Raw genomic sequence first — 17202 nt, forward strand, 5'->3', positions numbered from 1 at the left:
TAGAAGATGCAATACATTATTTCCACAAAATTCAGCCATGGCTGCCATTCAGAGGTTGGGGGGTGGGGGGCACAGGGAAAGAATCCCAAGCAGACCTCCTGCTGAGCGGGGAGCCCAATGCAGGGGCTCTGTCTCACCACCCATTAGATCATGACCTGAGCCAAAACCAAGAGTCAGAAGCCAAATTGAGCCACCCAGGTGCTATTTAAGGAATATGGCCGGTCCACTGGAGTTCTAGGTAACAATCAGATCATGGTGCTTTACAGATTGGATTGAAAAGAAGCACCACCACAGTCTGGTTCTGAACTCACACACCTTATAAGATCTGCCGGTAGCTTGGGAAGAACTAGTGGTTGCCCTCTTGCATTTGCATTGGTTTACTTGTCCCATTTACTGTAATCAAACTCGAGAATACCAGTGAGTTACCTTAGGGATATTGCAATCAGGTGACAACAGACCTTGGAATCTTTCCTCAAAGGAGATCAGGAGGAAAGTTAATAAAGAAAAGATTATTTTCTGCCTAATTACAGCAGAGAAGAAAGTTACTACCACTAGGCTGTATCCTGAGCAAGCTGTCCAAAATTAATTCACACTGCTTCACACCACATTGTTTGTGGCTTTTTTCCTACCTCCAGGTTGTTGAATAATTCATTAAAAAAAAAAAAAATCCCGATTATCTTTCTCTTTGAAACTCTGGCTAAGCATGGTGATCTGGTTCGAGAAATTCTAGTTCGAGAAACGATCTTTGAATCTTCATTTCCTCAGGTTTAATGTCAAAATGCAGGCTCTGGTCAAGTCTTCCTACAGTTAAAGAAAAACAGCAACCACACATTGTAATGCCCTCTGGTCACTTATCATTAGTACCAACTTATGATGAGGGAAAACGATGATGTCATATCCATTGCATCTAGGAAGATATTGGGTCCTTGGGCAAGGGAGCCCGTGGCTAAATACTTCATGTAGCAGTAAGGGAATTGAATTGCAAATCGAAAACTAAGGAAATTAAGGAGAATCATTCCCATCTCCTCTCTGTGCTAACAATACCTGCTTTATATGGAAGCTGAGATGGATAGTCTCTACATCTCAGAAAACTAATGGTTTTAGAGTCACAGGAATGTGAGAGATGAGTGTGGCTTGGTGATTGGCTCGCCAATGATGGTATTTGCTAACCCGCTAGGCACAGACATACCCCAGTTAATCCTCCCGACGTTTCCTGGGAAGTGGGTCCCATTACGGTCATCCTTGCTGTGCAAGCAGCTCATGCAAGTGAAGCAAAGGAAGGTTAAGACACTTGCCGGGAGCCACACAAGCAGTAGATGAGAAAGCCGGAAAGGCCAGTTCCACGGGCCACACCAAGCTCTGCACCTGACAGCCTCCTCTGTCACTGATTAAAAAAAGAGAGAGAGAAAAAGACTCACAAGGTCCACTTAGGAAGTAAAACTAACACATTTAAAAACAAATCAAACCAAACACTCTCAAGTCACTTACCTTTTCTTTGCTGACCCCAGGTAGCTATGACAGGAGTCCACCCAGTAAATCATGACACTCAGGTCACCCGGCTGGAAATAGACCCCTCTGTTGGGCACAGGTTTGCATCCTGAGTGCCTGGGATGGTGCCTCATGCAACAGAGGCACTCGATGAATGAGTTAAAAGTCTCCAAATGAAAGACCTCTAATAATGTTTGTTCATTTGCTTTCCAGAATAATAATAATAATGCTACTGAGAAGTGACTGGAGGTAACTCACCACTTCACCATGTCTTCACCTCTGGTGTCCCAGGCACACAACTACCAGACGTGTACAGAGCTTGGAGGAGCAGTTTCTTAAACCAGCCTGTTGAGCCAAAGATTAATGTTGAAATGCTTGGAGCAAGCACACTGGCTAACACTTTTTGTTCAATACACGGCAATAAACAAATGAGGCCAAGCCCAAGTATGTTTTCAGAGGTCCCTAGAGAAGTGTCTACATTCTCTTTATTAATCTTCCGGTTAGTTATCTGAGAGCCTAGATAGGAAAATACCACATGCCCTGGGTGACCCCATGCTCTCTGAAGCTTCGGTTGTTCGCAAAGGAATCAGCATGAAAGTCTTAGTCCAGGGTGAGAGTTATAATCTCTGAAAAGGACTCATCTATTTCTTGAGATACCCGCCTGTGAAAGACTTTTTTTAGGATTGAAGTACTCATGAAAAATGTATCACCAATGCACATGGTTATAATACGTCAAGGAAAGATCTAGAATGCAACCCCACTTACCATCTTAGCTTCCCGTCTATGCTTTCTTATCTAACTCAGGTGGAATTTTCTATCTGTCAAGCATCTCACCATTACTTTTTCTTTACAGAGCTCCTGTTTGGGGGTGCCTAGGTGCCTCAGCCAGTTAAGAATCTGCCTTCAGGGCAGCTCTGGTGGCTCAGTGGTTTAGCGCCGCCTTCAGCTCAGGGTGTGATCCTGGAGACCCAGAATCAAGTCCCACATCGGGCTCCCTGCATGGAGCCTGCTTCTCCCTCTGCCTGTGTCTCTGCTCCCCCCCTTCTCTGTGTGTGTGTGTGTGTGTGTGTGTGTGTGTGTGTGTGTCTCATGAATAAATAAATAAAACCTTAAAAAAAAAAAAAGAATCTGCCTTCAGCTCAGGTCATGATCTCAGGGTTGAAGATCAAGTCCCACATTGGACTCCACACTCAGTGGGGAGTCTGCTGAAGACTCTCTCTCTCCCTCTCCCTCTGCCCCTCCCCTTCCCTCTAAAATAAATGATTCTTTCAAAATAAATAAATAGCTCCTGTTTTGTGTGTTTGTTGCGATGTTGCCTCCATTGAGCATCTCACTGAACTCGAGTTTACTTGGTGTCTCTCACTTACAAACAATATTTCCCTTCAAAAGTTCACAGTCTGGTCTTACTCTTCATCTTACTTTCTCTCCTATTACTAATGAGATGGTAGTCTCAATTTGCTTTATTTGAGTTATTTATATCTTCAGGCCTCTGTTTAGTGTCAAGTCTGGTTTGGTGCTCCTTTCTTATTGAATGATGCCCAAATTAAGTTAAGAAACAATTGCTGAGACAACTGGCCTGTGAGTCTTCATGTTCTCCTGGTATCCCAAGCACTGTGGTCTGTTTTATATTGAAAATTGATGTATCTAGCTAAGTCCACAGTTTATGTCAGGTTTGACTCACAGAACTTTCCAAAGAAAGTCTGTTCTATGACTGGAGGGATACAACTAGGGAAAAAAAGTTGAAGCAGTCTAGGTGTGAGCATAAATGCATAAAAGCTGTTGACACGGGGCAGTTTGATCTCTTAGTTGACTCCTGCTCATTTGGCATCAATCCATAGCATATAAGGCACTTAATCCTCTCCTAATGTTGGGGTTTCTAGTGAGAGGATGCTGAGTGGAATATAGTAACAAGGAGCCCTGACGCTGAATCTAATGCAACTACTCCACCAGTGCTATCAACTTATCAAAGAAAAGGAGCTTTTCTACTTTGGCCTTCCATCCAGATTCTTTCGTCAGGATTCTGATTGCAAATGACAGAAACCCAACTTGAAGTAGCTTAAGAAAAACAAATAGAAATTTAGCTGTATATTTCTTTAAAAAAAAAAAAAAGACTCGTTTATTTATTTTAGAGAGGGAGGGGCAGAAGGAAAGGGAGAGTTTCCAGCAGACTCCACACTGAATGCAGAGCCCGACGTCACAACCCTGAGATCATGACCTGAGCTAAAACCAAGAGTCAAACAGTCAACTAACTACACCACCCCAGTGCCCCTAGCTGTATATTTAAGTATAACCTTCAGACTAGCTAGATAGCTAGATACAGAGCTCAATGTCACCATCTCCATCTTCATGTTCTGACCTATTCTTTCCAGCTGTACAAGTCTCAATTTCATATTCTACCAGCATTGTGATCCTAAAGCTGGATAGTCTATCCAACCAGCAAGGACTCCAGACCAGCTTGAGCCACATGATCATCCTGAACCAGTCACTATGACCAGAGCAAAGAAGTTCTCCAGTTGGCCAGGACCAAGTCAGGTCCATCATAATGATATCCATGCCTTTGGATTGGTCTACCACACTGACACTGAGCTTAGTCATGTGATTTGTTTTGGCCAATGAGATGATGAACAAATGTGACACAAGCAGAGACTTATAAAACCTTGCTCATTGGGGCCTGCCCTTACTTGTTGCTCTTTGGAAATAAAAAATGAGATGGATGCATGAAAGAAGCTGGGCTGGTTTACCAAAGGACAAAAGACGACATGGATAGAAGGGAGTTACCCAAGTTGAGGTTCTGGACTGAGCAGGCTGTCAACCTCAGACTGAAGAGGGTTCTAGACCATCCAACACCACCTGAACTGACCCAGACCAAAATGCCTTCCTAGTCAACCTATGGAACCATGAGAAATAATGATTATCATTTTAAAGCTACTTAAGGTATGGGGCAGTTTGTTATACATCAAGACAAACTCACATCAATTGTCATCTTCAAGAAGTGCCCACGCTGTTTGAGAAGAACACTGGCTGCTGCCCTGAGGAGGAAATCTGTGGTGGAAGCTCTTACTCCAGTTGAAAAATATCCACTTTTATTCAGGTTCCGATATCAAGGGATGTTCTGAGACTCCTCAGAATCCATGTGATGACATTATAGCTCCTCACTCATTGGTTGGTTAATATACTTTACAGTTCTCCGGGCAGAAGAGAGTAGGAAATGCAAGAGAGTCAAGTACAAGCAAAATGATAAAAATGCAGGCCCTTAGAGGTAACCAATTATGTGCAGATAAGATAGGAGTTCCTGAGGTCATGCACAAGAATTGCAATTTATAAGCTGAGTGATTGACATTCTTATTTCTCTCTCTGCATATTTGCCTTTCACTATCCACAAATCTTTAGTAAAATGTCACTAGAATGTTCCAAACTGCTCCCAGCTGGTCCACAAGATATGAATAGTCTTTGTTGATGCTCAAGTTCAATTTGAGGGGTGGGACTAGAACCCCTCTTGGGCCATCAGGTTGGTGGCAGAGGTAGATATGAGGAAGATAACTCCCTCTAATCCATCAAACTCTTCAGAATCACTCAGCATGGTTCTCAGTAAGGGACTGTTGTCTGGCCAAGGAGCCAGGCTCAAGTTCGGGCTAAAACCCATGTTTCTCTCCAATTTTAAAAAGACACTGAGATCATCCCTTAGAAGAGTGCAAGAGGGCCATTTCTCTCCAAGGAGAGAAGAGGAGAGGAAGCGAATATTCCTGGAGGTCTCAGAGCAAAATTTCAGATCTTGGCTTCCAGATGTACCAGGCGGCAGTCCAAGGGCATAACTGCAGGGAAGCTAGAGTATGTGAAGGATCCAAGGAGGCTCTAAGAAGCAAACTTAGAGCTCAAGACACTTAGGTCTAACGGAAGTGGACATGACAGGAGGAGGGAAGAACCATGATGGATTTGGGGGAGGACAGCCCTTTACAAATACCTGGGGCCAAAAAAAAAAAAAAAATACCTGGGCCAAGTGGTCCACAAGAAGTCCTGGAAACCAACAGGTTATATATCAATATATGTGTGTCCTGGCCAAAGGACCTCTCAGTGGTGGTTTTTTTCATTAGGGTCCCAAGTCACTCTCTGCTGCCTATATGGGACCTATAATGGACCTATATGAAGCACTCCCTTTTAGAAGGTTGTAATGGACTTTTACTTTAAATATATATATAATTTATTCATGAGAGACACAGAAAGAAAGGCAAAGATATAGGCAGAGGGAGAAGCAGACTCCCCACAGGGAGCCCAATGAGGGACTTGACCCCAGGACCCCGGGATCACTACGTGAGCCAAAAGCAGATGCTCAACCACTGAGCCAAACAGACATCCCTGGACTTTTACCTTTTAAAGGCCAGCTTGCACTTAGGGAATTATTTCTCATGTAATAAAGCCTTGGCAAAGGCAGGGATGACTGGTGTCTCAAAGAGTCACAATCTCATCTGTCTTTCATTTTTACCCTCTGAGTATTAGCTTCTTCCTCCTAGGTTGGCTTCTTCACAAGACTACAACCACAGCTGCCAGCATCTCCTGGCTCCCCTCTTTCTTGGCCATCAGAGGGACTGCTCTACTCCAACGGACTGTGGGCGGAGAAACAGTGACAAGCCCCAACTGACTTGCTTGGGTCTGTGCCTGTACACAGTCCGGCTTGAGTCCATGCATGGCTGGAGAGCCCTTCTAGAAGCAGACCCCTGCAAGGAGAGAAGGGAGGCTCCTCGAAAGAAGAGAGGGGATTTTCTCTGAATATAAAAATAAGACAGTCACAAATTCTTCTGGCTTCCTTGCCAAGTTCTGCTGCTTCCCAGTGGATCACTCGTTTAAGGATTAAGATGGAAAAGAACAGAATAAAGTCCACATAATGGCATCATGGCTGTGGACCAAGTTCTGGGCAATGTCTCTCTCTCTTCGTTTTTTCTCATTTCATCTCCCTCCATATTTTACTTCTCTGTATTTCTTTTTTTTTTTCTTTTAAGATTTCATTTTTAAGTAATCACTATACCTGTCGCAGGACTCAGATTCATAACTTTGATATCAAGAGTCACATGATCTTCCAACTGAACCAGGCAGGTGCTCCTCCACATTTCTTCTCACCTGGATGTATAATAAAAATCATGAACATAAGAATAAAAATGAAAATAAAAAGGAATCCTTTTTTAAACTTTCTTTAAACAGGGGCACTTGGGTTGCTCAGTCAGTTAAGCATCTGCCTTCGGGCTCAGGTCATGATCTCAGGGTCCTGGGACCAAGCCTCAGGCTCCCTGCTCAGTGGGGAATCTGCTTCTTCCTCTCCCTCTGACACCCTCCACCCCCTGCCTCGTGTGCTTTCTCTTCCTCTCTCTCTCTTTCTCTCTCTCAAATAAATAAATAAATAAAATCTTTAAAAATCTTTAAAATCTTTAAAAAATTTCTTTAAACAACAGATTTAAAGGCAACCAATGGTTTTACACTCACATGCATAAATAGAGCAGAGAAGCATTTTAAAAAGATAGAAAAAAAATAAAAATGACCTTTCAAACAGGTACAAGGTGATGTGTGAACCCTTAAATTATTTCTAATTCTACTGGAGTTTGTGAATACCCCCATTAACATCTAGTTGAGTTGCTTTTTGCTACTGTGCAGAAAAAGGGCTTTGTATTATATTAGCTGCTGAATTTTACCGTAAAATCTCTTCCTTTGGTTATTTGGGTGGAACAGGAGGCCCTTTCTATATTTGTTTCTGTCTGTGTCTGGGTTATTTTAAGACATCAATCCATAATTAAACAGACCAAGAGGGAGAACACCTGGGTGGCTCAGTGGCTGAGCACCTGCCTTCAGCCCAGAATGTGATCCTGGAGTCGTGGGATCAAGTCCCACATCGGGCTCCCTGCATGGAGCCTGCTTCTTCCTCTGCCTATATCTCTGCCTTCTCTCTCTCTCTGTGTGTGTGTCTCTCATGAATAAATAAATAAATAAATAAATAAATAAATAAATAAAATCTTTTAAAAAATAAAGAAGAAAGCCTCAGATCAACTACTGTGTTTTTAGTTTATTTCATCCACCATCGTAGTTCAATGTATGATTTTTAAATAAAATTTATTGTGGTACCACTTATATAAAATAAAATGCACCTACCTCAAGTGTATATTTTTTCAGTGAGTTTGGGCAAATTGATGTGCCATGTGACCACCAGTACAACCAGGGAGTAGGAAAAAGTTCATCACCTGAAAAAGCTCTTTCGTAACTCTTCCTAGTTCCCTTCTCCACCGACAGCCCCAGGCAACCACCAGTCAGTTTTGTGTCATCAAAGATTAGATTTGTTTTTTCTAGAGCTTCATATAAATGTAATCATGCAGTATGAACTCTTAGGTAGACTTCTTTCACTCAATAAGATGTATTTGCTATTCCTCCGTGTTGTTATGTATATCATATGTATATCAGTACACCTTTCATATGTATATCAGTACACCTTTCCCTTTTTTTGATGAGTGGTATTCTATTGTGTGGATATACCACAATTTGTTTATCCATTTATCTGTTGATAGACATTTGGGTTGTTTCCAGTTTTTAAGCTATTTTGCAAATAGCTAATATGAACAGTCATATACAAGTTTTTGTGTAGATGTATGTTTTCATTTCTCTTGGATAAATATTTCAATTTGGAATGGCTGGATTATCTGGTTAGTATATATTTAACTTTACAGAAAACTGCCAAGCTGGTTTCCAAATTGTTGTACCAGTTTACGATCCCACCAGCAGTATATGAGAGTTCCAGTTGCTCCACATCCTGACAACACTTAGTATGGTCAGCCTTTTTAATTTTAACCATTCTGGTGGATATATAGTGCTATCTCATTGTGGTTTTAATTTGCATTTCCCTGGTGACTAATGATGTTGAGTGTCTGTTCGTGTGCTTATTGACCATCTGTATATCCTCTCTGTTCCTCATTATTACCACTCTTCCATATTTAGGGTTTCTTGTCTAGAATGTAAATTGGTAATTGAACTCAACCATAAATCACTGATCATATCATCACTGAACGTATAAGCCTTCCATGGAGCCCTATTTGCTCAGAATACAGTTCACACTTCCTAGCATAGTAGTCAATGGTTTTACCAGTTGAGCCCCATAAGACTTTTTAAGACCAATTCCCTGTCATTTTTCTTCCTTATCTTTTCTCCCTGCCCCTGTGTCCCCCACGTTTGCATCTTAGATGTTGACCGCTCCCTAACTCTGCCATATATGCTTATGGGGCTGTGGCTTTCTCATGCCATATAATCTACCTGGGAGCCCTTCACTGGGTGACCCAGGTACACTGAATTCTTCATGTGAATTCATAAATTCATCCTTTAAGGCCCAGCTCAAAAGTCTTCTCTTTTGGGAAGCCTCCTCAACCTGCTCTGGTAGAATTAACAGCTATCTTTTCTTTGTGCTTCGGTGGTACTCAGCACATGCTGCGACAATGGACTTCACCACAGTCTGCTGGGTGCCTGCCTGGGGCTGCCTGCCTGGAGTCTAACTCTTCAAGAGCAGCAGTGGTGTCCTACCTCTGTCTGCATCCCAAGGGCCTTCCGTTGACTCTTGCTTGGTAACACTGGCTGACCAAGTAAGGATATACGACTTAGCTAATAAACCCAAAACCTGCCTTGAGGCCAGGATTCACTCTCTATTAGACCTGCATCTCCTTATCTGTGCATTGAGACTAGAAGAACTGATTCATAGTAACTTTCCAGGTCTAATGTTTTTTAAATTCTATATTTAGTATTTGAAATCCAGTAAAATAATAAATTTCACCATACTCCAAAACTGGATGATGGATCCAGCTGCTTGGAGGAGCAGCATCTGGTTCATTAGGAAGTGGCAAGGTGAAAATGGTGGCGTTCTTCTCTATCACCTTTGCTGGCAGATGTGCTAATGAAGAATTGCACCATTTGGGTCTAAATCTACAAGTTAGCAGCAACAGCACATTCTCACATTTTTCTATGAGTTCATGCCTTTCTGTTTCTATGTGTCATGGGTTTTTTTTCTTCTACAGTTTGAGGGAAGACAAAAGGAAGAATGATAGTACTTAGGCACATACAGTCTACTATTTAGCTGGATAGTCACAATTAAAGCAATCTAGTAATTATGACTTAAATTGTAACTTGTAGGATTTACCATCTTTTTAAAAAAAGGTTGTTTACCAAGTATATCAAGTTAAAAATACATGATGAAGACATTTTTTCCATACCGGATATGACAAATATTGTTTTAAATAATGCAAATTATCTATGATATTTTTTGACCTATAAATCCAGAAGTCTCCTTCCCACATGATTATCCTGGAAAAAGTTAGAAATTGAAGTGGTCTATGATAGCTTCTTTTTTTTTTTTTTTTTCTATGATAGCTTCTTAACTTCTTCCCAGTATTATAGCATTCATTAGCTGGCAACAGCCAGAGCCAGCTCTACAATTCAGATTTCGAATTTAGTAAGTGGTAAATCATTTGTAAGACCCAAAATACACAAAGCTACAGCAGCGACAATATCCTTTGCAAGCATTTCAGAAGGATCACCAGCACACTGCCAACATTTATTAATTGTCCTATAAAAAGACACACGTGAAGGCGTCAGCCCCAAAGGTCTAATGACACCTAAGCACTATTAAAATTACTGTTAACTGTCCATTAACTCTGAAGTGAAAGCTGCTCATGGAATTATATCACAATAACTTTCCAGGACTCTTTAACATTTTTTAGGAGTTTTGTCCAAGATAGGGATATTCTTCCCTTGACAGTTTGAAAGCTGCTTTGAATTGACCATTCTACATGTGTCTTCCCATATTTAACAGATCAATATTCCTGCCATTTAGAAAAAGGTACCAGATCAGAACTACGTCTCTGAGTGTCTGTCTTTCACTATGTATAAAATGAGAGTAGTAGTCTTGGGAGTCTACCCAGTGGAACTCCTATAAAAACACGTTCAATCTTTTTTTTTTTTTTTAACTCTACAGTATCCCCAAGAAAGTCCAGAACATGAAAACCTCCCAAAGAGAGGATAAGAAGTCATTATTTTTTTCAAGATTCTTATCTCACAGCTATTAAAAAGTAAATTAATAATTCAAAACTGTGATGACATGGGAAAATGCTCTTAACATATTATGGAGTGAGAAAACCAGGCTGTCAAATTGTTAAGAATAGAATGAGGCCAATTTTTAAAAAGATTTTTATTCATTTATTTATTTGAGAGAGATAGCACCAGGCAGGGGCAAGAGCAGAGGGAGAAGTAGACTCCCTGCTGAGCAGGGAGCTGTACCCAGGACTTGATTCCAGAATCTTGAGATCATGACCTGAGCCAAAGGCAGACATTTTACTGACAGGATTAGGGAATAGTCAACAATCTAAAGTACAAGCCTGTGTATGTGGAGGGGTGATCAGAGGAGACAAGATACTGCAGAAAAATGCCAGGAAACATATATATATATATATATATATATATATATATATATATATATTCATACACACACACCTGCACATATATATGTCTATATATATATAAGTATCCACATGTACGTGTGTGGCCCGTGTGTTGGGAGGCATATAAAATGGGCAGATATGCATGAAAACATTAATCAAAATTCTCTCTAGACAGTGGCACTAATAGTCTTCTACTTACTTTTCTATAATTTTGAAATTTCCTACAAATGAATATGTTATTTTATAATAAAAAGATATTTCTTTAAATATTTATTTATTAAAAAAATATATATATTTATTTATTTATTTTAGAGAAAGGGAGAGAGAGAATCTCAAGCAGACTCCCTGCTGAGCACAGAGCCTGATGCAGGACTAGATCACATGACCCTGAGATCATGACCTGAGTTAAAAAACAAGAATCAGACTCTTAACCTGCTGGGCCATGGAGGTGCCCCAATAAAAAGTTATTCTTAAAAAGATCTTTAAAGTTATTTTTAAAAAGCCACCTGGGTGGCTCAGTGGTTCAGCATCTGACTTTGGCTCGAGTTGTGATATTGGGGTCCCAGGATCCAGTCTCACATCAGGCTTCCCGTGGGAAGTAAATAAAGAAAATCTTTTTAAAAAATTAAAATAAAATAAAAAGATCTTTGAACATAATTGATTATAGGCCTCTTTTAAATAGCTATCTCTCCTGTGCCTTGAAAATATGATTTTTGTGATCAACAACTGCTGTCCAAAGTGAGTCATGTCTCCTTAACTTGTTCTCACTTTGTGCAGGAGATACCCTACACAAATTTCTGAGAGCTGGTAGTCTTCAACATCTAAAAGACAACCAAGAACCCCTATGTGAGCAAGAAAGGGCATTTGACAGAAAATCACAAGTGCTGGCGAGGACTTGGAGAAACAGGAATGCTCGTGCCCTGTTGATGGGAATGTAAATCCATGCTGTCATTGTGGCAAACAGTATGGAGGGTCCTCAAAAAGTTAAAAATAAATTGTATGATCCAGCAATTCACAGTCTGGGTATTTACTCAAGAAAACTGAAAGCCAGGAGTCAAAGAGATATCTATATAGCCGTATCTATAACAGCATTATTCACAATGGCCAAAAGGTGAAAGCAACCCAGGTCTCCAACAGCTGAACGATGACAAAATATGCTATATATCCATACGATGAAATTTAATGTGCCTTAAAAAAGAAGGAAATTCTAGGGTGCCCAGGTGGCTCCATTGGTTAAGCATCTGACTCTTGGTTTTGGCTCGGGTCATGATCTTGGGGTCCTGAGATTAAGCTCTGCCTCAGGCTCTGCACGCAGCTCAGAGTCTGCTGGAGATTCTCCCTCTCCCCCTACCACTTCCCCTGGCACTCTTTCTCTCTCTCTCTCTCTCTCTCTCTCTCTCTCTTTCTCTCAAATAAATAAACAACTCTTTAAAAAAAAAAAAGGAAGAAAATTCTGACACATGCTTCAACATACATGAATGTCGAGGACATTATGCAAAATGACGTAAGCCAGTCACAGGAGACCAAATACTACATAATTACATTTCTATGAGGTCCCTAAAGCAGTCAAACTCATAGATGTAGAAAGTAGAGTGGTGGTGATCAGAGGCTGGAGAGAGGAGGAATTGCGGTTTATTGTTTAATGGAGACAGAGTTCTCAGAATTCTAGTTGGTTGCACAACAGTGGAAATGTGCTCAGTGCCATGGAGCTATACACTTAGAAATGGTTATGGTGGGGACGCCTGGGTGGTTCAGGAGTTGAGCATCTATCTGTTTTTGGCCCAGGGTGTGATCCTGGAGTCCCAGGATCAAGTCCCACATCGGGCTCCTTGCGTGCAGCCAGCTCCCTCCCTCTGTCTCTGCCTTTCTGTGTCTCTCATGAATAAATGAATAAAATCTTTAAAAAAAAAAAAAAAGGGAGAGAGAGAGATGGTTATGGAGGTACATTTTCTGTTATGTGTGTTTTACCATAACTAAGATGAATAATTTAAAAAACATATTTGTGTTGTTCTAGAAATCACTGGACAAAAGACCAAGCACTTAATTCGTACTGGGACCCTGGCTCTGTTAGCCAATTCTGAGAGGTTGGGGTGTTCTGGCTCCTGGCCCTACACAAAATAAGTTAATGGAAAAGAAAGGGGCTTCACAAGGCAGCTGTGGGTGTGACCTATGACAGTGTGGCAGGCCCATGCCCATAAGCAGAGGTGAGGGAGGTGTGTACTTGGGACAGGACAGGAGCCCCACCACCTTAGACACTCCAAACACAGAACGTTAAAAGTCTCAGTAATGAGGACCCAGATCCAGATCCAGGTAAATTAAAGGGAATAAGTTTTAGAAAGTTTCCAAAACAACAGCAGAAGTTAAAAATCTGCAATTTGGGTTCTTGAAGGAATAAGCTCTGGTTATCTGGAAAAGTCACAAGACTGGCCAGTACCAAGAAGTGCGTTCTCCTCCGCAGTGCTAGACAAAGAAGGTGTCACCCGTCCAGATGTGTGCCATTATTTGAGTCATCCCACACAAGACCAGCCCCACGATCACCTTGGTTATGGTCTCCCGGGCAAACTTCATTCATTTACCCTCCCTGAGTGCTTTCTCTCCAGGCAGGCACACCTGGGCTCCAACTGTGCAGGGCCCTAATCAAGGTGGACGAGGGGGGTTGATCCCAAACTGCACATGCTATCCTCACCCACCTCCTCACTAAAGGGGATCCTGGCCTTTTTCCTCATTTTCACTTGGGCCCCAGACCACTAACCACCTCTGGTGCATAGTATTTGAAGAAGCACTCAACAATGACTCCTGGCTGATCCCATGGCAAGCAGAGCCATGACCCCACTTGGGGTTGGCGAAGATGGGGCTTCCTTAGGGAAATCAGTTTCGAAGTGCTGGGGGAGAAATGATCTACTTTCCATCACGAAATGTAAAAGCCACAGCTCTGGCCTGGAAAGACAGAGAGAGACAGAGACAGAGACAGGGAGAGTCAGGGAAAGAGAGAGAGAGGCTGGGGGTTGACTGCAGCCAACCTCCGGACAGCACTCTCCTGCACATTTTTTTCTTTTTTAAATTAAGGAAGCAGGCACCTGGGTGGCTCAATCTGTTGAGCGTCTTCCTTTGCCTCAGGTCATGATCTGGAGGTCCTGGAATTGAGTCCCACATCAGGCTCCCTGCTCAGCGAGGAGTTTGCTTCTCCCTCTCTCTCTGTCCTTCTTCCCTGCCTGTGTGCTATCTCTCCTTCTCTGTCAAATAAATAAATAAAGTCTTTTAAAAAAAGAAAAAGAAATGTTACTGTCAGTGTGGAGTCACCTACAAGGCTGTACCCGACCAGGGTTTCTAAACATAGAGGCCAAAGGACACCTGAAACTCTGAAGAAGCTCTACTTCAGAGGCTTTTTTAGAGGTAGAGCTTTCCTGGCACATCTTGCCACTGCCTCCCTGGCCTCGGGCGTAGCCAGCACAGCTCTCTCTGCTCTTGGCCACTCACCTGAGTCACCTCCAACCTGCCCCTGCCACCCCCACGCCCCAACTGCGTCTGACTCACACCAGCCATCCAAAGATGGGAGAGGTCAGAACATGAAAAAACATGAAAAAATAGCATCTCAGGTGGAAGCAGCCCAAGTGTCCACTGATGGAATCAACAGATAAGCAAAACCTGGCAGACAGAAACAATAGAATATTTCCAGCCTTAGAAAGGAAGGAAATCCTGACACATGCTATGGCATAAATGAATCCTGAAGACAGTACTCTCAGTGCATTAAGCCAGTCACAGAGGACAAAGATTGTGCAATGCCACTTCTGTGAGGTACCAAGAGTAGTCACATGCATAGAGACAGAATATGAGATAGAAGTTATGAAGGCCCATGGGAGGAGGCAATGGGAACTTACGTTTAGCAGTGAGGAGTTTAAGTTTTGCAAGATGAAAAAGTCCTGGAGAGGGCTGATGGTGATGGTCGTACCACAGCGGGAAGGAATGTACCTTGTACTACTAACCATTGCTTAAAAATGGTTAAGGTGGTAAATTTCATGATTTGTGTATTTTACCCCAGGAGAAAAAAAAAAAAAAGGAACATCTCCTAGCAGAAATTTAGGATCTCTGGCGACGCTTGCAGCTTTTTTCCAGAAATCAAAGACAAGCACTTCTCCGGAATGTTCTGTATTGTTCTACTCATTCTGGGAAGGGCTCACTAAGTAAATTACATCTTTAGTTCACACTCAGATGTCAATAGGAATTGTAAGCGGATGGGTGGGCTGATTTGGGCATCTAGAAAAAGGATAATAGCACTGGTAATGTAAACTTCAGTTAAGTTTTCCTAGCAATTCCAGCAACTGCTAGCTACTTTCCCCACTCCTTGTAAAAATAAAATGTCTAAGTTTTTAAAAATCTTACGTGTCTTTGACCCCTTTTGGAAGTGTAAGATAATATTGTTGTACTTCACCAAATACATACCCATCTATAAATTCATTTGTCTTAAAAGATGCAAAACATTGATGGAACCCTCAAAATTCAGTGATTTGAAATACCTACGTACACACGGCGGCATAACCAGAAATGTAGACGAATACTTGACTTCAGTATAATGTTTGGTCCGACACGCCTACCTCTGTTTGAAGGAGAGATTGTCTTTGTCAGTGGAATGGCTTCTTTAACAATGAACCATTCATTCGCTTGTGATTGCACCAGAAGGAGAGAATTACCAGTTCTTCAAAATAGCTTTTTAAAGCACAAAATTAGCCTTTTTGGGGTGAGAAAGGCTGGGAACAGGTAGGGGTAAGAAATTGGATCTAAATGTATTCAGCCTGGGCTACCCAGGACCTGGAAGTTGGTTCCACATTGACGTCTTCTGTCTGAGTTCTTCTGTCTGGTGGCTATATTTCTGTTTTTAATGCAAAGAAATCTTTATCACACTGAACACGGCTGATCTAATGGAGACTATCTGATCAGCTCAGCAGAAGGAGCAAAAGCTGAATGAGCTGAGTGACCTCCTGCCCTCTCTCTGGAAGCCAAAGTGGAGATGGGTTCAGAAGTGGTAGATAGAAGAGACCATCAACTTCTCCTCTTTGGAAGACAATTTTCCTCCAGAATAGTCTACACAGCATTGTTCATCTGCACTGAATTTTCCTTAAAATTAAATGACTCTGTTCAGGGGGTTCTTACAACAATGAGAAATCTCTGATATCATACAGCCTTAGTAACCAAAATTAGCAATGGGCTTCAAGGCAGGAGGAAATGAGACACTTCAATAGGCAAATAACCTTGATGTTCATCACAGGAACTCCCAACTGTTTCAGCAGAAAGTGCCAGTAGTTTTTGTTCAAAGACTCTTTGACACTCTGTCTCAAAATCCTTGCCTTGCTATTTCCACCACTGTAGAACAATCTTTACCAGATGTACTCAAGCCCCCGTGTCGAAAGACCTGCCTGAAACCAAACTGCCAATTCTCAGTAAATTCTGACCTTGCCATTTCCCCTTGGAGACCCTACAAAAGCTCCGTCGAGGAGGTAGTCTCCCTTCTCGAAGTAAGCGATAAGCTCAGCTTTCTCCTCTCAACAGGTTGGGCTGGTGTTATTTGCAGACACAGCATTTGATGCATTAACATGCACAATACACAGGGTTAGTTGATAATTGATATCAATTGTGATCTAGTGCTTTACAATTCACAAAACACTTGCCCATGCTTTGTCTTGTCACATGCGTTCACTCCTGCAAAGGGTAAGCGGGATAAGCAAACTTTGGTGTCATGATGGTTTCACATAAGGGAACAGGAGCCCAAGGAGCAAACGTGATTTGAGGGTAAACAGCCAATTAAAAGGCAGGGTGGAATCTTTATTCCAGGTCTCTTGATTTCAAAGGTTGAAGGTCAAACTACAGAGGTCATTATGACAATATTTAGCATTCAAATAGGAAATAAAGCATTTGCCTAAATCTTAAAGAACCAAAATGTGTTCGTTTGCTGGGACCACTGCCACACAGCACCACAAATTTGCATGGCTTGGAACAACAGAAATCATTGTCTCATAGTTCTGGAGACAAGAAACCCAAAATCAAGGTGTTAGGTGATTCCTCCCAAGGGCTTTGAGGGAAAGTCGACTTCATGACTCTTGCCTAACTTCTGGCGGTTTTCTGGCAATTTTTCACATTCCTTGGTTTCTGCCAAGAAACTTCAATCTCTGCCTTCATCTTCATACAGCATGTTCCCTGTGTGCATGTCTGTATCCAAATTTCCTCTTTATTATTTATTTATTTAAAGATTATTTATTTATTTGAGAGA

General features: G+C 41.7%; 1 protein-coding gene across 2 annotated transcripts in view; it reads right to left on the reverse strand.

The window, feature by feature from the left end:
* The window catches only part of ENAH (ENAH actin regulator), a 144107-nt gene extending 142335 nt beyond the window's left edge, over positions 1–1772 (reverse strand). The window contains exon 1 of one of the 2 annotated variants that reach the window (XM_041751616.1): positions 1747–1772. In XM_041751616.1, the coding sequence (XP_041607550.1) occupies positions 1747–1757 (11 nt within the window). In that variant the 5' untranslated portion in view covers positions 1758–1772. Of the gene's footprint in view, positions 1–1488; positions 1557–1746 lie in introns of those variants that run through there. The other variant, XM_041751581.1, reaches the window with a different exon arrangement.
* Between the last annotated feature and the right edge of the window lie 15430 nt (positions 1773–17202).

This window comes from Vulpes lagopus, chromosome 1, assembly GCF_018345385.1.
Source record: "Vulpes lagopus strain Blue_001 chromosome 1, ASM1834538v1, whole genome shotgun sequence".
NCBI classification, from domain to species: domain Eukaryota; kingdom Metazoa; phylum Chordata; class Mammalia; order Carnivora; family Canidae; genus Vulpes; species Vulpes lagopus.